Source organism: Pan paniscus, chromosome 20 (assembly GCF_029289425.2).
Source record: "Pan paniscus chromosome 20, NHGRI_mPanPan1-v2.0_pri, whole genome shotgun sequence".
Taxonomy (NCBI): domain Eukaryota; kingdom Metazoa; phylum Chordata; class Mammalia; order Primates; family Hominidae; genus Pan; species Pan paniscus.
In genome coordinates this window covers 48,963,073-48,986,224 of record NC_073269.2, presented here as the reverse complement: position 1 = coordinate 48,986,224, position 23,152 = coordinate 48,963,073, and the positions used below count along the sequence as shown (strand labels likewise).

At 44.5% G+C, this 23,152-nt stretch overlaps 1 protein-coding gene across 3 annotated transcripts; it reads left to right on the top strand.

Annotated features, from left to right (window-relative positions):
• Positions 1-1,731: 1,731 nt before the first annotated feature.
• LOC103783550 (pregnancy-specific beta-1-glycoprotein 5) lies at positions 1,732-20,124 on the top strand. Of its 3 annotated transcripts, none has more exons than XM_063600342.1 (5): positions 1,732-2,236; positions 3,468-3,833; positions 12,473-12,751; positions 13,154-13,408; positions 18,386-20,124. In XM_063600342.1, exons 1-5 carry the CDS (start codon positions 2,107-2,109, stop codon positions 18,436-18,438), a joined length of 1,083 nt encoding a protein of 360 aa, XP_063456412.1. In that variant the 5' UTR covers positions 1,732-2,106; the 3' UTR covers positions 18,439-20,124. The 3 variants fall into 3 exon arrangements, with proteins under 3 accessions (XP_063456412.1, XP_063456411.1, XP_063456413.1); XM_063600341.1 differs by lacking the exon at positions 18,386-20,124 and adding an exon at positions 9,472-9,750 and having other exon boundaries at positions 13,154-18,290; XM_063600343.1 differs by lacking the exons at positions 12,473-12,751; positions 13,154-13,408; positions 18,386-20,124 and adding exons at positions 9,472-9,750; positions 10,151-10,326.
• The last annotated feature ends 3,028 nt before the right edge of the window (positions 20,125-23,152 follow it).

The window sequence follows — 23,152 nt, the reverse complement described above, 5'->3', positions numbered from 1 at the left end:
CTCCCTCTTCTTCTCCCAAGCCCACGTGCACTGCTCAGCCCCAGACATCACTGCCCCCAGGGTATATACAGTGCCGCCTACTGCATACAAACACGAACTCACAGAAGGTGACAAAAATCTGCGTTTGGGACATCTGATTGTGAAAGGGACAACAGTGAACATAGAGCCACAGAGACTGGGACTCACGGGGCTGGAAGGGTGATGGAGCTGTAACATAACATATGTGTGAAATCGTGTGAAGTGTGCAGATCCACATGGAATAAAACATGCAGCCTGGCCTGGGATTGCTGCCGTTCACACTTCCCTCCCTGTCCACCAGAGGGTGACAGAGTCCCTCCCAGCCTGGAGCCTTCCCAGGGGATGCCAACCTCCCTCAGCGGAACCCACAGCCCAGCAGGATCCACTCTCACCAGGGTCATTTCGGCCTAAGTCCTCAGCGCTCTCCATGCTCCCCACACGGACTCTGTCAGCTCCTCCCTGACCTGGCGGCCACCAACCTAACACCACTCCCCCTACAGGTAGCTCCTCCCCACACACCTGCTCCTTCCCTGGGCCCAGCTAAAGGCATCTCCTGGGGCAGCACTGGTGCACGCGCCGCTACACGGGGTGCTTTCCACTCGTGACCTCCCTCCATCCTCATCAACTCTTTCTGTCACTGCTCCCTAAATACCCGCCCCTGCTCCATCTGTCCTCTTCTCTGGGGCATCCCAGGCCAAGCCTAGCGCCAACACAGAACAGCGGCTGCCTGAGGACCCACAGCCTCCCCGGGAATCAGTCAGGCACCCTGTGACCTGCCTGCCCGCTGCACCCCGGGGCGCTCAGAGTGCGTGTGATGGTCACACACAGGCACCATCCGGGATGTGGCCACCTACCCCCAGCTGTCCCTTGGGAAGACAGACCTCTCCTGTGTGCTTGCTGGGAGAAGGGGGGTGTTATTGCTCTTTGATCCCAGAACACAATTCACCCCCACACACCCTCTCAGGTGTGAGCAAGGTCCCTCCAGACAGCCTCTCTGGCCACTGCCTCTTCCTCCTCTACAGAGAGCTTTGACCAGGTCAAAACCCTCAGGATAGACCCCTGGGTATGTCAGCACATGGAGGGCTGAGCCCATCATGGCCACGGAGTAAGTCGGGATGAATCTCTCCACCTCTGAATCCCTGCCCTGTCCCAGGCTCCCCCTCCTGCATCTCAATGAGCCATGTCCCGCGGGGTTCCTGGGTGACTCCCCACTTCCTCCTGCACCACCACGGGGAAGGTGTGGTGACCACAGGACAATCAGCTGGGCAGAGAAGAGAGGACATCAAAGATGGTCAGGAAGAACATGAGAAATCCTGAGCTCCAGCTCAGCCGCCAGACCCAGGGAGCCATAGACTGACCGAGAACTGTCCCCTTGACTATGGGACTCACAGCCCCCAAAGAGCAACCAGCACAGGCCTCTCCTCCCAAGAGGCATGAGAGATTCACCCTGCACAACTCCAGGTAGGACACTTTCCTCTGGGACACCCAGGTCCTGAATGTCCATCCTTGGAAGCTGCAGCCAAGCTAGACACGATTAGAGAAAGGAAGGGTCCTTCTCACCAGGCAACACACAGCTCACCCACAGCACAATGGGGCGTCATTCTGACAGGGACCTGGTGCGGCTCCAGCCTCCTGCACTGCAAGGGAGAGCCAGATGGGGATGAAAGAGGGCAAAGGGCATGAATGTGCACCCCAACCGAGACCCATGGGGACACCTGGAGGCTGAGGCGCAGGACTATGCTTGCCCAACCTGCAGGGTATGTGTGTGACTGTGGGTCTGTGTATGTCTCTCCTGTGTGTGGGTGTGTGTGTGTGTGTGTGTGTCTGTGTGTGTTTGTGTGTCTGCACAAAGTGTGTTTTGAGGTTTGGTGAAAGAATCACTGCTGAAAAAGGCAGAGGCCTCCACAATTCCCAGGGACCTGAAACACAGACAAAAGGAAAAACAGAAGGAGGGACAAGGAGGTAGGATGTAGAGAGGAGGGGACAGAGAGGTGTCCTGGGCCTAACCCCGCCCATGAGCCTGAGAAGTGCTCCTGCCCCAGGAAGAGGCTCAGCGCAGAAGGAGGAAGGACAGCACAGCCTACAGCCATGCTCAGGAAGTTTCTGGATCCTAGGATCATCTCCACAGAGGAGAACACACAAGCAGCAGAGACCATGGGGCCCCTCTCAGCCCCTCCCTGCACACAGCGCATCAAATGGAAGGGGCTCCTGCTCACAGGTGAGGAGAGAACTTCCTGGGAGAGAACAAGAGGAGGAAGCAGAGTGACTGGATGGGGTCTCCTGGAGAGGATGGGGTTCTAAAAAATGAAAGAAGCCAGCACTTTGGGAGGCTGAGGCGGGTGGATCATGAGATCAGGAGTTCACGATCAGTCTGGCCAACACAGTGAAGCCCTGTCTCTACTAAAAATACAAAAATTTAACCAGGTATGGTGGTGTGCTCCTGTAATCCTAGCTACTCGGGAGGCTGAGGCAGGAGAATCACAAGAACCAGGGAGGCAGAAGTTGCAGTGAGCCGAGATAGTGCCACTGAATGCCAGCCCGGGAGACAGTACGAGAATCCGTCACAAAAAAAAAAAAGAAAAAAAGAAAAAAAGGAAAGAAGTCTCTGTTGATGCCTGGATAGGGGAAAATACACCAGAGAGGGACAGGGGTCAAAATAGGAAAGTCACATTGAACCGGAATTGGTAAGAGGTAGGAAAATCTTAACTGTTCTGTTTTCCTGATTAATCATCAGGGGCCACAACATTTTGAAATATGATAATAGTAACTATATCAGATGACACTTCAAATAAAAATATAAGCAGGACATGAAACACTGTCCTCAGCAAGAAACCTCAACAATTGGGGGGAAAAAAACACCCAGGGCATGGAGGGCCCTGAGAATTCTCACATCTACAGGAGTCTGCAGCCTGTTCCAGGCACTGGGGTGCAACCAAGATCACAAAAGTCCCTGTCCTCACGGAGCTCACGCTGTCATGGGGAGGAAGACAGACATGCAAAGAGATCTAGAATGTGAGGTCAGGTGTTGACAAGAACCCTGGAGGTAGCAGAGCAGGGAAAGGTCAGAAAGGGAAGACCCAGGGTCTCTGAAGGAGGTGTCAGGAAAGAAGTCTAAGGATGCCCTGATATGAGCAGGACCTGAGCGCAGTGTGGAGGGGGTCATGGGGACCCTTGAGGAAGAGGATTCCAAACAGAAAAATGCCAAGGTCAGAAGTGTTGAAGGAATGGGGGTCATGCTGCTGACCTTGACCTAGTAGGACAGTAGAACACACACACATACACACACATAAACACACATGCCCCTTTTGTGTGTGTGTGTGTTTGTATGTGTGGGGGTGTGTGTGTATTCAAGGCTGAGGATTGAAGAGACCTTCTCAGGACCCAGGGCCCCATCTTTTCACCCCAATACATAGGTCTCAATATTGACTGCTGCTCTCTCCACCTCCTAGCATCACTTTTAAACTTCTGGAACCCACCTACCATTGCCCAAGTCACGATTGAAGCCCAGCCACCCAAAGTTTCCGAGGGGAAGGATGTTCTTCTGCTTGTCCACAATTTGCCCCAGAATCTTACTGGTTACATGTGGTACAAAGGGCAAATAAGGGACCTCTACCATTACATTACATCATATGTAGTAGACGGTCAAAGAATTACATATGGGCCTACATACAGTGGACGAGAAACAGTATATTCCAATGCATCCCTGCTGATCCAGAATGTCACCTGGGAGGACGCAGGATCCTACACATTACACATCATACAGCGAGGTGATGGGACTAGAGGAGTAACTGGAAATTTCACCTTCACCTTATACCGTAAGTGATTCCACATGATCCCTGGGTGTTGGGGGACAGGGGTCACTTCTACTTCACACACACAGGATTTTCAGGCCTGGACTGTGCCTGTGTCCCTCTCTGCATTATGTCCCATGCTGGGGTTTGGGCATTTAGTGCAGGACACACACAGAGAAGACAAATTTCAACAGATCAGAATTCCTTTCCCGCATCCAGACCCTGCAGACACTTGCTGCAGAGGAGGGACAGTCTGATGGGGGGATTCAGCAGGGGGAGATCAGTCTCAGACAAGCACCTCATGCCCTCTTCACAAATTTGACCCTGAGAAAGACCCTGGAAAACTGAGTAGGGCTTGGCCTGAGGGGCCCCCGAGACCCTCAGAGAAGCTCAGCCCTAGAAGCCTCAACCCCAGACCCTTGTCCCTAAATCCTTTCTCCAGATAAAGCTGAGGAGCCTGTGCTGGGGCTGGGTTGTGGCTTCTTGGGCAGGGCTTACTGGGACCAAGGGTTTTCCAGCTGTCTGAAGACTGTGTCTCCTGGCGCTGTTCACCAGCCAGGGCTCAGCCCTCAGAGCCTCATCTGGGCAAGGACAGAGCTTTCTTCACCTGACACTCCGAGTGGAGAGGACAGAAAGACAAGCTTTGTAGGCCATCAGCCAACTGCCTTGGGAGGCTCAGGACAGTCCATAGAAAGTCTAATGTCCCCGGAAGCAGAAACAGAGAAGGTGTACCTGGTAGCACCTTGTCCACAGGGATCTGACGTAAAGGTGCTTTCTCATGGAAGCAAATTAATAATAAATGCTGTTTGTGTGAACACCTCCACTGTGCCAAGCATTAAGTCAGGTGACTGTGAATACATTAACATTTATTCACAGATAGCATGAAAAGCCACAGTCCATTTGCCGTTTAACTTATTTGATTGAGAGAAAACCGAGGCACAGGAAGGCACAGTCATTGAACCAGAGTCACACGAACACAAAGGGGAGATCAGGGTCACATGAGGTCTGTCTGTAGCCACAGGCCCATCCTCTACTCCACCAGAAGTGAGGGCTTACTGGGTTCCAAGCACCCCATACTCATTTATTGGCTCAAATCCTCTCTTCTTAGGCATCCAAACCTCAGAGGAGTCAGAGCAAATGGTCAGCTGATCAGTCTGTACTCCAGAACTAAATCACCTGCCTCAACTGTCAGAATCAGTGCAAAAAAAATGTCCAGGCCTCCCCCTCAGATCTTAACCCCCATCACTGAACCTGAAATCCTGTGTTTCCTAAGTGTTCATGTCACTGTCATGAGAGGATCAAGGAGAGGACCTTGTTTTCTTTCCCCACTCACACCCTGCACCAGCACAGGCCCAGCCAGAGACACACACTCAGGAGCTCTCACATAACAAATGAAGGAATCAAATGAAGAAATGAATGATCCAAAACCTCTTTAGAGACTGGATCTTGGATGCAGAATCCTAGGAGGTTCTAGCCACACCTGTCCCTTGTCCTTCAGAGGCTGACACCCATGTTTCATCCCCCCACTACCTCTTGCCCCTAAAGGCACCCCACCTCATGTAACTCTGAAGCTCTTTGGCCACTGGAGGGTTCTCGGGGCTCCTTGGTCCTGGACTGAGGAAATGGGGGCACCTGGTCCCTGGGGTCTCTGCAGTCAGTGTCTCCCTCACTGCTCACTGCCATGGTGTCTCTGCCTCTCTCTGCTTCTCTGTGTCCCTCATCTTCCTCCCACTTCATTCTGACTGGCAAGCCCTGTCCTGCACAGCTTCTTCCCCCACCCCTAGGCCTTCCCCAGACACTCCCTCTAATTAGTCTGGCAGTTCTGTTCCCTTCCTGCTAACACTGTGGCCTGGCCCACCTCCCAGGAAATAGGAAAGGTGTAGAAATCACCTGGAGTTGCCACTCCTGCTGGGCTTTATCTCCAGCCAATGTCCCCAGGTCACTAAGAGTATGAGCTTCCAATGTATTCCCATCCGGGGCTCTTTCCCTTTGTGAGGCTGACCTGTGGACAAGACCATGGGACAGGGATAGGCAGTTCCTCCATCCACTGTTATCATTGCCAGACAAGTTCTTCTGGCCTTCTGCACACACAGACACACACACACAAAAAAAATTATTGAAATGGTGGTTTGTAGTAAAGAAAGATTTTAATGACTCCAAGTCTGCCAAACAGGAGGACAGAGGTTTATTATTACTCAAATCAGCCTCCCCAGTGGATCAGGTGTTAGACATTTCCAAGGATGATTTCAGGGACACAGGACTAAAAAATGAGTACTGCTGATTGTTTGGTGATGGAATCATGCAGGCGGAGGTAAATGAACTGTTTGTGCTTGAATCCACCTCTAGGTAGGGAGCACATGACTGGCTGAGCCATTAGTCATGGGTATGGATGAGGTCAGCCAGTTGCCAGAATGCAAAAGAATGAGAAACATCTCAAAAGACTAATCTCATGTTCTACAATAGTGATGTTATCTATAGGAGCAATTAGTTACAAATTTTGTAAACTCTGGCCAAATGACATTTGATCAGTCAGGGATTATAGAAACTGTGCCTACATTGTAGCAGAATTCGGTTCCCTCCTATAATCTCAATCTCATGGTCTTTCACTAGTTTTAGAAAGGCAGCCCCTGGGCAAAGTAAGGGTGTTAGTTTTATGGAGGAACTATTATCTTTCTTGTTTCAAAGTTAAACCATAAACTAAATTCCTCCCAAGGTTAGCCTGGCCTATGCCCAGGAATGAGTGAGGACAGCCAGCCTGAGACTAGATGACAGATGGAGTCAGCCATGCTAGTTTCCTGTCACTGTTGTAATCTTTGCTCTGACTCACCAGGGTGTCAGAGGCTGGACAGGCCTGCAGTCCCCAAAGCCCATGGGCTCATTTCACTCGTGACTCCATCCTTAACCTGCTATGGAGCTCACATTCTCCAGTCACTTCCTAGAGACTTCTGGCTTCCTGTCAGGCATATAACAAGCTTGAAATTTGTCACTCGGTTCTAACGCTAAGTAAAAAGCTGAACAAACTCAAAAGTCAACAACTCGTTAAAATCCTTCAGAGATGGCTGGGCACAGTGGCTCACGCCTATAATCCCAGCACTTTGGGAGGCCGAGGTGGGCACAAGGTCAGGAGATAGAGACCATCCTGGCTAACATGGTGAAACCCCGTCTCTACTAAAGATACAAAAAATTAACTGGACTTGGTGGTAGGGGCCTGTAGTGCCAGGTACTTGGGAGGCTGAGGCAGGAGAATGGCATGAACCCGGGAGGCGGAACTTGCAGTGAGCTGAGATCATGCCACTGCACTGCAGCCGGGGTGACTGAGTGAGACTCTGTCTCAGAAAATAAAAAATGCTGTTAGAGAAATGAAGCATGCTTTTGATGCTTACTGGTAGACTGCACACAGCTGAGGAAAGAATCCCTAGCTTGAGGATGTGTCAATAGAAACTTCCAAAACTGAAACAACAAAGTTCAAAAAGAGTGGGGAAAAAAAGTGGAACAACATATTCGATTTCATATTTAATATTTTGTTTTGACAATAGCAATTTTTAAATTTCCTTGTTGTGGGACAACTACAAAGGCCGTAACCTACAAGTAATGGGAATACTGGTGGTTTTGGGGACCAGCTGGAGGTGGCCAGGTGGGTGCTATCTGATGGTATTACTGCCTGTGCCACATACAACTGTTTCCTCATGATGATGCTGCTTTCATAATTTCGAGTTCTTCCTGTGGGGAGACACAAGAGCCATTGGCATCTCACTTAGACTCTTCCTAATTCACACAAACTTAAACTCTAGTGTTATTTCTTGAACTCAAGAGAAAACGAAGAAAGTATTTCACATACCTGCTTTGGGCTCCTCCCGATGTTTTCTAACTCGGCACAGAAAGCAGAAGCAGGGAGTTCTTTCTATATTTACTAACATAACACACATCACTTCTTTTAATTTGGCATCATTCCTCCCTTTATGTAATTGACGCACTGACCCGTTTTGTCCTTTTAACGGGACTCTCTCTACTTAAGGAGTTGCTAATTTCAAATCACCTTTGGCATCCTTCTTTGAGCATAATGTGATCCTGCTGGAATTCATGGCACACCTAAACCTTATATTGGTCTCAAGAGAAATACTACTACCAGCAATTGATCTTAGATGTTTGGACCATCAGTAAAAATTCCCACTTATGAAAACATTTCAATGTTTCCTCCAAATTTTTTTTTTTGTTACTAGAGTCAGAACATAACATGAGGTCTAAAGTCCTGACAACTTTTTATGGGAAAATTACAGTATTACAAATTGAGCATCGGAAATCCAGAAATCCACAATCTGAAATGCTCAAAACTCAACATTTCTGACCACTGATGTGATGCTAAAAAGAAGTGCTCACTGGCGCATTGTGGATTTTAAATTTTTCAGATTTGGGATGCTAAACCAGTACATGTACTGCAAATATTCCAAAATAAAAAAATAATTAGAGATCCAAAACACTTTGTTTTAAGCTTTCTGCATAAGGAGCACTTTATCTGTATGAGCTTTAGGCATGAAGCTGTAAAGGAGATCTCTAGAACCTCCTCATCCTGCATAACTGAAACCGCACACCCATGGAACAACGCTCTATTCCCCTGATCCCAGCTCCTGCAAACTACTATTCTACTTTCTGATTCACTCTGGAATCCACTGATATCAGGTACATAGAGTAGTCAAACTCAGAATCAGAGAGTAGAATGTCTAATGAGAGAAAATATCTGCAAGACTTCTTCCCAAATATTGGTCTAATATCCACCAAACACATATGGTCCATGAGGGCCAGACTTCCGTCATCAGTTCATGTTTGCCCTTTCCACCAGCCAGTTCTGCATTTGCAAACATCCACATGTATTTCCAGAAAGATCCACATGGTCTTCACCTGCCCTCTACAGGGGGAAGGGAGCATCATAGACCCAGAACAGGGAACATGGTCTTGGTCCAAAGCTATCAGCTCTTGCCTATCCCCTTCACTCTTTGTAGGTCATTCCTTGGACTCTGCTCTATCTTTAGAGGTCACTGGCTCAAGTCAGTCACTATGAGACACCTGGGAAAACTGCGCCACCTTGTGGCTCCACTGCCTGATGACTGAACTGACCTCCAGGCTTGACTCTGGTCTCCCCTGTGTTATTTCTGCTGAAGTACCCAGTCCCAGGCCAGGCTTTCCAGTACCCAAAGGGTTTAAGAACAATGGGAAGTTCCATCATCCATCTCTAGGATGTCCTTGGGAAGGGAAGCTGATGAGAAAACATGCCTCGGGGGCAAAGTAAGACTGAAGCTAAGAAGATTCCAGCACTGCATGCTCCAAGTGAGGACCACAAGGTGGGCCAGGCAGGCAGTTGGAGACGGAGGGACTCAGAGAGGCACCAGGGGCTGTGACTGCCGGTCCTGTGTCTTTCCATGACCCAATGCTGCTGCTCAATTCACACTTGAGAAAGTCTGTGCTTCTCCCACATAAAGCAGGCAGCCTCACAATCTCTGAGCCCTCAGATTGCCATGCATCTGTCTTGCAACACATACATACCTGCCATGGGTTTTTAAGGACTTGGGTGGGCTGAGAGGTTGGAAATGCCAACTCTGATTGAAAAATGCCTTTGGAGGAATCAAAGGTGCCACACAGGGCAATCTTCTCTCTGTTTTCTGCACAGTGGAGACTCCCAAGCCCTCCATCTCCAGCAGCAAATTAAACCCCAGGGAGATCATGGAGGGTGTGGTCTTAATCTGTGATCCTGCGACTCCAAACGCAAGCTACCTGTGGTGGCTGAATGGTCAGAACCTCCCTACGACTCAAAGGTTGCAGTTGTCCAAAACCAACAGGACCCTCTTTATATTTGGTGCCACAAAGTATACTGCAGGACCCTATGAATGTGAAATACGGAACCCAGTGAGTGCCAGCCGCAGTGACCCATTCACCCTGAATCTCCTCCGTGAGTATCTTCTGTTCCTCTGTGAGCCACGCTGCCATCCCAAATACACATGGCCAGAGGCCAGGCCTCTCAGTCCCTCTCAGGTCCAAGTACAGAGACCTTTACCCCTGGACATCAAAGCTGGCCATGACTTTCTGCCCCAGGCAAACCAGAGTAGGCCTAGGCTTGATCCACAATAGGAGAAAAGAGGCTGCTCCTGTCATGGGAGACTCACGGTCCATAGCTTGTGATGGGAGAAACAGGTGAATGTCTCACTCTCCAGATCAGTGAACACAGCAGGGATTTTGTTGGGACTTCACTGTTGCGACTTGGCTCACGGGGTCACTGTGGCCCTTCCACAGACCAGGATTTTCCCTTCCCTCTGACAATATCACCTGTGACTTTATTCTCTTTTCTCCAGATGGCCTGGATGCCCCCACCATTTCTTCCTCATACACCTATTACCATACAAGGGAAGTCCCCAAGCTCTCCTGCCTCACAGGCTCTCACCCACTAGCAGAGCATTCTTGGCTGATTGATGGGAAGTTCCAGCAATCAGCACAAGTGTTCTTTATACCCCAAATCACCAAAACATAGAGGGGTCTATGTCTGTTTCATCCGTAACTCAGCCACTGGTGGAACAAATCTCATAATCAAGAGGATCATAGTCCCTGGTGAGTGGATCCCTGGAGGACTGGCAATATGTTTTCCAGTGAAGTCTATCTAGCTATCAGGGAAGAGCCACCTGCCCTCTGCAAAAGGAGAGGGAAAATCAAAACCAGGGAAGGGAATATGTTTCTGCTCCAAAACCACCAGCTTTTGCCTGTCCCTTTCACTCTTTCTAGATCATTCTTTAGACTATACACTAACAATGAACTATCTGAAGGGAAATTAAGAAATGAATTTCAATTCACATTAACATCAAAAGGAATAAACTATTTTGGAATAAGTTTAACCAAAAAGGTCAAATGATTATACCCTGAAAACTACAAAATATTGCTGAAAGAAATTAAATGCGATATCAATATATGGAAAGACATTTCATTTTCATGGATTGGAAGAATCAATATTGTTAGAAAGACAATACTACCCAAAGTGAGTTGCAGATTCAATGCAACCCCTAGCAGAATCGCAGTAAAATTTTTTGCAGAATCAGAAAACTCTGTCCTAAATCTGACCTGACAGGCTGTTTTTAATGACTGCCACAACACAAACACTGAGAAAAAGATGATGCAGCCATGAAAAGGTGGAAAGTTCTGATGACATAGAAAATAGCAATCAGGCTTTCTCACATCCCAAAACCTTCAAAAACATACGAGTGCAGCATGGCCAGTATGGAATTGACTAAAAACTAATCACCAAGCTAGAAATGTGGTGAGAAAAAAAAAGGGCAAGAATATCTTTGGCTTATCACCTCCCACTTTTGCCTACTAATCTGATGCTGAAAAGAAATGCTCACTGGAGCATTTTAGATTTTGAATCTTTCAGATTTGGGATGCTAAACCAGTAAGTATATGACAAATATTTCAGAATCAAAAAATGTCAGAAATCCAAAACACTTTTTGTCCTAAGTCTTATGCATAAGAAATATGCAGTCTGTGTGAACTATAGGCATCAAGCTCTACAGCAGTTCTCTAGATCCTCCCCACCTTGCATAACTGAAACTGCACACCCATGAGCAATTTCTGATTCTCCCCACACCCAGCTCCTGGAAACCAGCAGTCTCTTCTCATATTCACTCTGGAATCCACTTACATGAGTCCCCTAGAGTAGTTGAACCCATGGAATCACAGAGTAGAATGTCCAATGAAAGAAAATATTTGCAAAACTTCTCTCCAAATTTGTCTCATATCCATCAAACACACATGGTCCATGAGGACCAGATTTCCAGCAGTTCATTCCCACCCTTTCCACCAATCAGTTCTGCATATGCAAATGTCCACATGTATTTCTGGAAAGATCCACATGGTCCTCACCTGCCCTCTGCAGAAGGAGAGGAAAGTTGAACGCAGGACAGGCAACATGGTTCTGCTCCAAAGCCTCCAGCTCTTGCCTGTCCCCTTCACTCTTTCTAGATCATTCCTTGCACTCTGCTCTATCTTTAGAGGTCACTGGTTCAAGTAAGTCATCATGAAACACCTGCAAAAAACTGCCCCACCTTGTGCCTCCACTGCCTGTAGACTGAACTGACCTCCAGGCTTCACTATGGTCTCTGCTGTGTTATTTTTGCTGAAACATCCAGTCCCAGGCCAGGCTGCTCAGTATCTTCAGGGTTGCAGGACAAGGGAAGTCCCATTATTACTCATCTCTAGAATGTCCTTGGAAATGGAAGCTGCAGAGAAATCACGTCTAGGGGGGCAAAGTAGGATGGAATTTGGAAGGGGCCCAGCAGTTGCATATTCCAGGTAAGGAACCCAAGGTGAGCCAGCCAGTAAACTGATTAGGGAGGGACTGGGAGGGGTACCAGGGGCTGTGACTCCAACTGATGTGTCTGTCCATGACCCAACACTGCTGCTCAATTGACACTTGAGAAAGTCTATGCTTCCCTAAGACAGAGCAGGCGGCCTCACAGTCTTTCAGCCCTTAGATCATCATGCATCTGTCTTGTGACACATGCACCAGCTATTGGCTTTCAAGGACTCGCATGGGATGACAGGTGGGAGATGCCAACTCTGATTGAAGGATGCCTGTGGAGGAATCAAAGGTGCCACACAGGACAATCTTCTCTCTGTTATCCACACAGCGAAGCTGCCCAAGCCCTACATCACCATCAACAACTCAAAACCCAGGGAGAATAAGGATGTCTTAGCCTTCACCTGTGAACCTAAGAGTGAGAACTACACCTACATTTGGTGGCTAAATGGTCAGAGCCTCCCGGTCAGTCCCAGGGTAAAGCGACCCATTGAAAACAGGATCCTCATTCTACCCAGTGTCACGAGAAATGAAACAGGACCCTATCAATGTGAAATACGGGACCGATATGGTGGCATCCGCAGTGACCCAGTCACCCTGAATGTCCTCTGTGAGTATATTTTGTTCCTCTGTGGGCCAGGCCACCAGCTTAAATCTAAATGACCACAAGCCAGTCCTCTCAGTCTTTCTCCGGTCCAAGTACAGACACCTTTACTTCTGGACATCCGAGCTGGCCATGACTCCCTGCCCTGGGAAATCCTGGGTTGGCACAGCCTTAACCAAGAATATAAGGGGAGGGGACGCTCTTGTCATGGGAGACTTGGTGCCCATAGCTTGTGATGGGGGAGAAACAGGTGAATACCTCAGGCTTCAGCTCAGTGAACATAGAGGGGGTTCGGCTGGGACTTGAGGGTGTGTCTTGGCTCAGAGGGTCACTGTGTCCCTTTAAGAGACCAGGAGCATCCCCTTCTCTCGGATGACATCACCTGTGGCTTTATTCTCTTTCCTCCAGATGGTCCAGACCTCCCCAGAATTTACCCTTCATTCACCTATTACCGTTCAGGACAAAACCTCGACTTGTCCTGCTTCGCGGAATCTAACCCACCGGCACAGTATTCTTGGACAATTAATGGGAAGTTTCAGCAATCAGGACAAAAGCTCTCTATCCCCCAAGTTACTACAAAGCATAGAGGGCTCTATGCTTGCTCTGTTCATAACTCAGCCACTGGCAAGGAAAGCTCCAAATCCATGACAGTCGAAGTCTCTGGTAAGTGGATCCCAGCATCCTTGGCAATAGGGTTTTAGGTGGAGTCTATCTGCCTTTCAGAGAAGAGTTAGGAAAACATTTGTATTCCCAGCCTGTGTCCCATGGGCACAAGCAAATCCCAAATTCTCCTCCTGAACCCTCCCAATTTGTCTCTACACACTCTCTTCTTGTGTTTGTTTTCTCATGGCTGACCCTGTGTCTGGCCTAAGAAAGTTAGGGAGGGGGCTTTATCAGCCCTGAGCCCTATGTGGTAGAAGAGACTTCAGAGAGGGACGAGAAGGAGAGTCCTCAAGATCAAGTTGCTTCTCGATGTCACCAACACATCCCCTTCTGCCACGTCTTTGTTTTCTTGTACCTCTTCCATGAGCTAAAAGGAACATCTGAGGCTTTGAAACAAGCTCACGCTTTTCTCCCAAATGAGAGGAGGAAGCCCCTTGGGTGAGGGAGGAGCAGCTCAGACTCTGCTTCCTGCTCTGCTCCGGGCTCCTCTGGTGACTGGCCCTGCCTGACTCCACCTGGGGTGGGACCAGCATGTGTGGAGAAAGAGCCCTGGTGGCCTGTCCTGAAGTTGGCTAAATCGAGTTGCCAGTTGAAGCCAAGCCTCCCCTGGGCCAGGCTGCAGGGAAATAAGAAGAGAGGGAGCCTCAGGGCAGACTCCTGAGCTGCGTCCTGGCTCTGAAGTCACCGGCTGTATGAGGCTGTGGGCACAGCATGTGGGACACAGCACGGAGGATAGTGACTGATGCAGAGCTGGAGAAATAAGGAGATTCACCCCTGGGGCTCTGCATGGCAGGAAAGGGGCAGTGCCAAAAAGTGTGTAATTATAGAGAGGGTAAGACTACCAGACACTTTATATATATCTAATATAAGACTTACCATTAACTATTTCTAATTGTGCAATTTAGTGTTGTGTAACCATCACACTATCCATTTCCAGAACTTTGTCCTCTTACCATATTAAACCTCTGTACCCAATAAACAGTAACTCACTCCTTCTCCCCATAACCCTTAGCACACACCATTCTACATTCTGTCTCTATGTAACTGGCTATTCTAACTATCTTTTATAAATGGAATTATATGATAATTATCCTTTTGTGTCTGGCTTATTTCAGTTAGCACAATATCTTTAAGGTTCATTCATTTTGCACGATGTATTGGAATTTTATTCCTTGTTAAGATTGAATTACATTTTAATTGTAGATACACCTTATTTGCCTACCCACTTATCTTTCAATGGACTTTTCAGTTGTTTCCATTTTTTGGCTAGTGTGAGTAATGCTTCTCTGAACATCAGAGTACAAATATTTCTTCAAATTTCTTTCAATTCTATGGAGAGTATGTCCAGAAATGGAATTGCTGGATCAAATGGTAATTTATTGTTTAATTTTTTGAGAAACAGCCACACCACTTTTTACAGTGGCTATAACATTTCCCATTCCCATCAAGTGTGTGAGGTGGTGTAACATTGTGGTTTTGATTTGCATATCTCTAACTATTCATGATGCTGAGGAACTTTGCAGGGGCTTATTGGATATTTGTATATCTTCCTTGGAGAAAACTCCATTTTAATCCTTTGTTCATTTTTTAATTGGGTTTTTGGATGTCTGCTGTTGTTGACTTGTAGCTTCTCATGTATTCTGGAAATTAATTTCTTATCACACATATAATTTGAAAATATTTTTATCATTTCATGGGTTGCCTTTTTACTTTCCTGATAATGTTCTTCAATATACAAAAGGTTTTGATTTCTGTGAAGTCCAATTTATCGATTTTGTTGCCTATGCTTTTGTTGTTACAACCAAGAAATCATTGTGAAATCCAGTATCATGAACCTTTTCTTCTAAGAGTTGTATAGTTTTTGCTCTTACATTTAGATCTTTCATGTATTGTGGGTTAATTTTTGTACATGGTGTTAGGTAAAGGTTCCACTCTTCTTGCCCTTGGATATCCAGCTTTTCCAATATCATTTGGTGAGAACACTGTCCCTTCCCCATTGAACGATCTTGGCACACTCGATGAAAATCATTTGGCCATATATGCAAGCATTTCTTTCTAGGTTATTATATTTCATTAATTTCTATGTCCTCCTTTATGCCAGTACCACACTGTATTGATTACTGGGGCTTTGTAGTAAATGCTGAAATCAGGAAGTGTGAGTCCACCAGCTTCATTCTTCCTCTTCAAAGCTGTGTGTCTATTTAGAGTCATGAGATGCAATATAAATTTTAGGACAGATTTTTCTTTTTCTGCAAAAATGTCACTGAGATTCTGATAGGAATTGTATTGAATCTGCAGCTCACTTTGGGTAGCACAGTCCTCCTAACAAAATTGAGTCTTCCAATTCATGAACACAAAATGTCTTTCAATTTATTGATGTCTTCTTTCATTTCTTTCAGCAATATTTTGTAGATTTCAGGTATAATCATTTCACCTCTTTGGTTAAACTTATTCCTAAATATTTTATTCTTTTTGATGTTAATAGAAATTGAATTTTTTTTTCTTAATTTCCCTTCAGATTGTTCATGGTTAGGGTATTGAAATACAACTGATGTTTGAATGTTGATTTTGTATTGTGCAACATTACTGAATTTATTTATTAGTTCTAATAGATTTGTTCCATCTTTAGGATTTTCTACATATAAGTTCAAGTTATCTGTAAACAGAAATAACTTTACTCCTTCCTTCCAATTTGAATGTCTTTTTTAAAATTCTTGCCTAATTTTTCTGACTAGACCTTTCAATATTATATTGAATAAAAGTGTCAAAAGCAGGCATCCTTGTCTTGTTCCTGCTCATACAGGGAAAGCTTTCTGTCTTTCTCTATTGAGTATGATGCTAGCATTGGGTTTTTCACATATTGCCTTTATGTTGAGGTGGTTTCCTTCCATTCTTAGAATGTTTTTATTATGAACAAATACTGAATTTCATCAATTATTTTTATTGATTCAATCTTATTGATTATAGTTCTATTCATATATTTGTGTGTTTCTAAGAGTTTGTCTACTTCATATAGGTTATCCAATTTATTGGCATATAATTATTTATACTACCTTCATAATCATTATTTTATTAGAATTGGTAGTAATCGCTTCATTTTTCTTTTTTTTTTTTTTTTTTTTTTTTTTTTTGAAGAGAGAGAGACAGGCTCTCACTCTGTAGGCCAGCCCAGGATGGAATACAGTGGTGTGACTATGGCTCACTGCAGCCTCAACCTCCTGGGCTCAAGCAATTCTCCTTCTTCAGCCTCCCAAGATTCTAGGACTACAGGTGCATGTCACCATGCCCAGCTAATTGGTTTTTTATTTTTTGTAGAGACAGCATCTCCCAAGGTTAACTATGCTGGCCCAAACACCTGGTCTCAATAAATCCTTCTGCTGTGACCTCCCAAAGTGCTAGGATTAAAACATGACCCACCATGCTCAGAGTCCATTTTCATTTCTGATTTTAGTAATTTTAAACTTTTCTCTTTTTTTCTTAGTCAATCTAGTTAATGGTTGTCAATTTTGTTGATTTCATTTTGAAGAATCAACTTTTGGTTTCAGTAATTTCCTCTATTATTTTTCCATTCTCCATTTTATTTATATCCACTCTAATCCTTCTTATTTCCCTCATTCACTGTGCTTGGGTTTAGTTTGTTCTTCTTTCATATCCTGAAGTATTAAAGTAGGTTGTTGACCTGAGATCTTTCTTCTTTTTTAATGTAAGAGTTTACAGTTATAAATTTCTTGCACAAGACTCAACTTCTCTGAACCTCTGATTCCTCACCTGAAAACTGCAATGAGACTATTTTCTTCATACCATTCTTTTAAAGGTTTAATGCAGTCACTGAAAAAAGATGCCACACACAGAGGAACCAATGTCAGCTACCATATTACTACCATTATCATTAGCCTTGAGGTCAAATAGTCCCAGAATCAAATCTCAGATCCACCTGTCACTAGCCATATGACACCAGGAAAGATTTTACACCATGCTAAGCTTCTGTCTTTTCATCGGCAAAATGGAAATAATGTCTACCTGACAGGGTTATTGTGTGGATTAAATGAGATACAGGGAAAGTATTGAGCACAGGGCCTGGCACATAGGAAGTGCACCTCAACAGTATCTTCCTTTTTCCATATATATGGAAAAAGAGGTAACACATAAAACACTAGAACATGGCTACTGACTACTTGTGGGACAGAAAGAAAAAAAGCTAAGTGCAAAGAATCAAGCCTGGTATGTTAGTTTTTACCAACTGAGATGCATCCAAGATGGGATTAGACCTACAAGATAATTTATCAGGGAAGACACCTGTGAGGGAATGTGGGGCAGGCATGAAGGTAGTATGGGAGAACCCACAGACCACTATGCAGAGCTGATTCCTGTGAAAAGGAAAGAGAAAGAAGTTTTAGGTACCAATGCAGTTCTAAGAGTTTTTGCAAGGCTGATGGGGAATCCTCCAACCAGTCACCCGTTAGAGTTAAAGAGAGCCTCAGAGAACTAGGCTTGCTTTCACGCCCTTCCCGGGAGCCTGTAGGAAAGAAGCTTTCTGTGCAAAGGAGGTGGTGAATTTGAAATGTACTGATCTGGGCCTTCTGTAAATCAGGCGCCTGCCATGGAGACCTGGCAGGGTCTCATTCATGACTGCCACAACAGAGACACTGAGAAAAAGATGCAACCATGGAAAGGTGCAAAGGTGACAAGTTCTAATGACATAGAAAATAGCAATCAGCCTTTCTTATGTCTGAAAGCCTTCCAAATATCTGAGTGCAGTAGAGAATTGACAGAGGACTGATCACCAACCTAGAAGTATGGTGAGAGGGAAAAAAAAACTGCAAGAATATAATCATCTCCCATCAATTGTCCAAGAGGAATAATGTAGTCCTTGAAGAAACAATTATAGAGTACCTCATGCTACATGCCTGTTCCTGAGGCTCCCCCATGTAAAATAACATCATCTTCATTCCTTCTTTTCTTTTCTTTCCATGACAGCTCCTCCAGGAATAGGACGTCTTCCTTTCTTTACTCCAATAGAGCAGCCGTGATGTCATTTCTGTATTTCAGGAAGACTGGCAGGTATGATGGCCTTTTCTCTTATCCTGGTTCCTGCAGGGCTGACTGCCATGCTTGGGAGAGGGAAAAGACTTATTTGCCTGTATCTGGGACTGGATCTGCTCCTTCCTCCACTAAACTCCTGCTTCTCAGTACTAATTCCTGCAGTTCCCTTTCTCCCTGGCCTTTATGCTCCCTGTACCCCACTGTCTTTTAGACATAATTATCTCCAGCCTCTGCTCATTTGTTTCTCAGATTCAAATGAGAAACACAATTTCACATGGTGAAACCCTCTTCATTATTTTTAACATCTCTCAATACTGTAATTCTCTCCATTCCCATAAAGCTCAACCACTTCTGAAAGTATTGCTTGACTTCTTGTCTCCAGACTTTGAAATGTTCCTTGCATATGACTGCCTCATTACCTTTCTAAAATCTAGTTAATTCACTTAATCAAGAATCTCCAGGGGTCTACTCTAGCCTATTTGATAAGTTCACATTTCTTCTATTTACTAAGCCTTCTCACTTCCTTTACCTCTACTTCCCAGTATAATTCCTTCATCCTAATTAGAACTGTCTTCCTACACATCCCTGCCCCTTCACCCATATAGACATAAAATTCTTAGTTCCAATGCTATGTCTAAAAACAGTGAAATCCCTTCCACCATCTGCACTGCAGACTTAACCACACCCTTCATCACAAGCAACATCTGACCTCGTGGAGAACAAAGACTTTAGGATTAACATGTGAACCTGAGACTCAGGACACAACCTATGTGTGGTTGAGATCTTTTCCTGATGACCAGTTCATGTGTTTAAAAAAGATACAGAAATGAAGAAGGCAAGGTCCCTACGCCAGGAGACATAAAGCCTAAGACAGGAAATGAGACCTGAAAATAATCATGATACCAAAATAGAAAAAACTGAATGCCACAAGAAATCAGAGAAATCTGATGGGAAATAGAGCTACACACTGGAATCACTGGAAAACATTTTTAAAAGTGGATGCTCAAGCCCCACCCATTAGTTCCAGTTTAAAGGTCTGGAGAGGGACCCAGGCATTGGTAATTTTTAAGTCTTCCCTGACACTACTAACATGTAACAAGGATGGAGAACTCTTATTGTAATAGTTAGAACTTAAAATTAAATCAATGATTTTCTGCTGGAAGTACTGGAATTACCTAAGGACCTTTTTCAACATACATAAGACTATACTTTTTTGGTCCTATTTATGAATGGGCTACACCAAGAACTCAGTAATCCTCTTGAGAAACAGAAGCTGAATGGAAAAGCCACCTTATTTTATGTATTAAATTTATAGAAAGCATTTTCAAATAAGGGATAAGTGATGCTAAACCTTCTCTAAATAATATTTATAGGAATGTTAATAATATGAGTATTCTAGGCTGGGCGTGATGTCTCACGCCTGTAATCCCAGCAATTTCGGAGGCCGAGGTGGGCAGATCACGAGGTCAGGAGATCAAGACCATCCTGGCTAACATGGTGAAACCCCATCTCTACTAAAAATGCAAAAACAAAATTAGCCGGGTGTGGTGGCAGGCACCTGTAGCCCCAACTACTCAGGAGCCTGAGGCAGGAGAATGGCATGGACCCGGGAGGCGGAGCTTGCACTGAACTGAGATCGCACCACTGCACTCCAGCCTGGGTGACAGAGTGACACTCCATCTCAAAAAAAATTTTTTTTAATGAGTATTATAAAAATTATATGAAATTTCTGGAAATCAAATATGTTATCGTAGTGTCGTATGCCACAGAAGTAACTAGATTTCTATGTGAGCTGTGTCTTTACCATAATAAATTCTCATTAGATTTTTAACCATAGTCATTTTAAATCTTTGTCATTCCCAGACAGTTGTTTTGATTCTTCCTCAAAGTATTTACAATCAGCTACAGTTCAAAATTGCTTTTTCTTCAAGGAGATTTATGGAAAAGACTATGAAAAGGACTCTTGAATACAAGCTCCTGATAACTTCAAGATCATACCACTGGACTAAGAACTTTCAAAATTTTAATGAACAGGCTGATACCTTCATGAAATTCAAGACAAAGAAGAAAAAAACTCAATGTTATTGGACTAAATAATCAAAAGGATAATGTTTTCATAATTTTCTATTTGAAAATGTGCTGATTCTTTGAATGTTTTATTCTCCAGATTTGTGAACTTTTTTCCTTGAGCAATTGGTAAAGTATACTTTTGTAAACAAAAATTGAAACATTTGCTTTTGCTCTCTGAGTGCCCCAGAATTGGGAATCTATTCATGAGTATTCATATGTTTATGGTAATAAAGTTATTTGCACAAGTTCAGTAAGGATCTGCTCTCTTTATAACAGGACACATTTGAAAACATTGGTTATATTACCAAGGCTTTGACTGGGATGTTATATTTGAGAATATACATAGAATAAACCCATAGGGAATGCAGGCAAAGTCTGAAGTGGGCCTTGGTTTGGCTTCCTAGTCTCAAGAGGTTTTTGGAAGTTTCATCTGAGATTCTTATTAAAAACTTCTAGCAAAGCGAAGTTTAAAAAGAGCCTCTATGGTCCATCGCTACTCTTACCGCATTTAGGTAAAAAGTCTGGGCAAGTTCGGTGAGACTCAACCTATTTTGCAAACAAATTCATCCTACTGGAATTATCTTTGGTAAAAATAGAGACTCCTATAGACAGAAAAACTATGTTGAAAAGCAGAACTGTAGTACACCTGTTACCAGATTGAACCACTGTTCATTATCTTTGAGTATTTATAATCCACTGGTAGACTGGACTGGACCCTGAATTCTTTTAGTTCTTCCAATTCAATTTTCTCCAATGAAATAATTAAGAACAAGAGCGGCTCTGTTCCTGAAGCCATATAAGCTGGAGGTGGACAACTCAATGTAAATTTCATGAGAAAACTCTCATGTCTGAGGTGAGGGCCACTAAGACCTCACCGAATGTTCAACACCATAACTTAGAGACACTCAAACTGCAAACCATGACAACAAGTGGATGACTTTACACTGTGGACAGTTTTCTCAAGATGTCAGAACAAGACTATCAATCATGATGAGACTCTTACCTCTCTTAATTTGTCCTTGCTTATGCCTGTCTCCTTTGCTTCCCAGAATAATGCTGTACTTAGGATTTCACAAGAAGTAGCTACTGAGAGTAAGTTAACAGTGTCAGATATATCATGTCAACCACACTTTTATTTTATAAGATGGAGTTTCGCTCTTGTTGCCCATGCTGGAGTGCAATGGCACATTCTTGGGTCACCGCAACCTCCACCTCCTGGGTTCAAGTGATTCTCCTGCTTCAGCCTCCTGAGTAGCTGGGATTACAGGCATGCATGACCACGCCCAGCTAATTTTGTATTTTCAGTAGAGACAGGGTTTCTCCATGTTGGTCAGGCTGGTCTTGAACTCCCGACCTCAGGGGACCCACATGCCTCAGCCTCCCAAAGTGCTGGGATTACAGGCGTGAGCCACCGCACCCAGCCCACACATTTTTACATAGCAAGAGATCCTTTAGTCCACCCAAAGGCTGACATTAGCTGCATCTGTAACACAACGTTTTCCTCAAATGTATGGAGTTTTTTTTAGGCTTCCACTTCTATACTTGCCCATTCTCGCTCCGTGTTTTAATTTAACATAGACATGCAATGCTAGATAATAGAATTGCTCTCTATCAGCTGAACAGAGGGGAGCCTGTGCAGCTTCTGACGCTTCTTGTTGCACATGGATAAATACATCGGGTATTACAGAGACTCAGTTGTAAAAATCATTAAATGTGCTGCCTGGTTAAAATGACTAGACTCTTCTGGCTTCTTCTTTGATCTATCCTATTGTAGTTGGTTTGCATCTTGCCTAAGGTGCATATTCCAAACTCGATATTTTCCTCCTGATAGTCATACTGGTAGTCTCCCTCGTGTGGTGCAATCTACAGATGTTTTTATTGGTGTGCCGCCATTCTTCAAATATCAAATGGTTTCTCTTGTGCTGGAATTACAAAAACTCAAAGAAATGTGTGATTTATGGGCCGGGCACAGTGGCTCACATCTGTAATCCCAGAACTTTGGGAGGCCAAGGAAGGCAGATCACAAGGTCAGGAGTTCGAGATCAGCCTGGTCAATATGGTGAATCCCTGTCTCTACTAAAAATACAAAAATTAGCCGGGCATGGTGGCGCGCACCTGTAGTCCTGTAGGGAGAACCCCTGAAACTATTGCTACAGAACAAACGATGAAATGCTCCTGATTATTGTAAATACAAAAGAGCATGCAGGACTGTGTAAATACAATGCCAGGTTGGGCTGCCAGAATGAGCCTACAGCGCGTGATGTGCTTCTGTTATATGGATGGGAGATAGAATTATGAGTTTAGAACATAGATTACAAATGCGACGTGATTGGAATACTTCTGATTTTTGTATAACTCCATTCCAATATAATGAGTCTGTTCACAATTGGGAATCAGTAAAATGCCATTTACAAGGAAGTGAAGATAATTTAAGTTTAGACATAAGCAAGCTAAAAGAACAGATTTTTGAAGCTTCTCAAGCACACTTAACTGCTTTACCCAGTGCTGAAGTTTTAGACAGTGTCTCTGAGGGGTTATCTAATCTCAACCCCATTTAACAGGTAAAATCTTTGGGAGGATCCACTATCGTTAATTTTGTTCTGTGTATAATTTGTGCTATTGGTTTGTTGT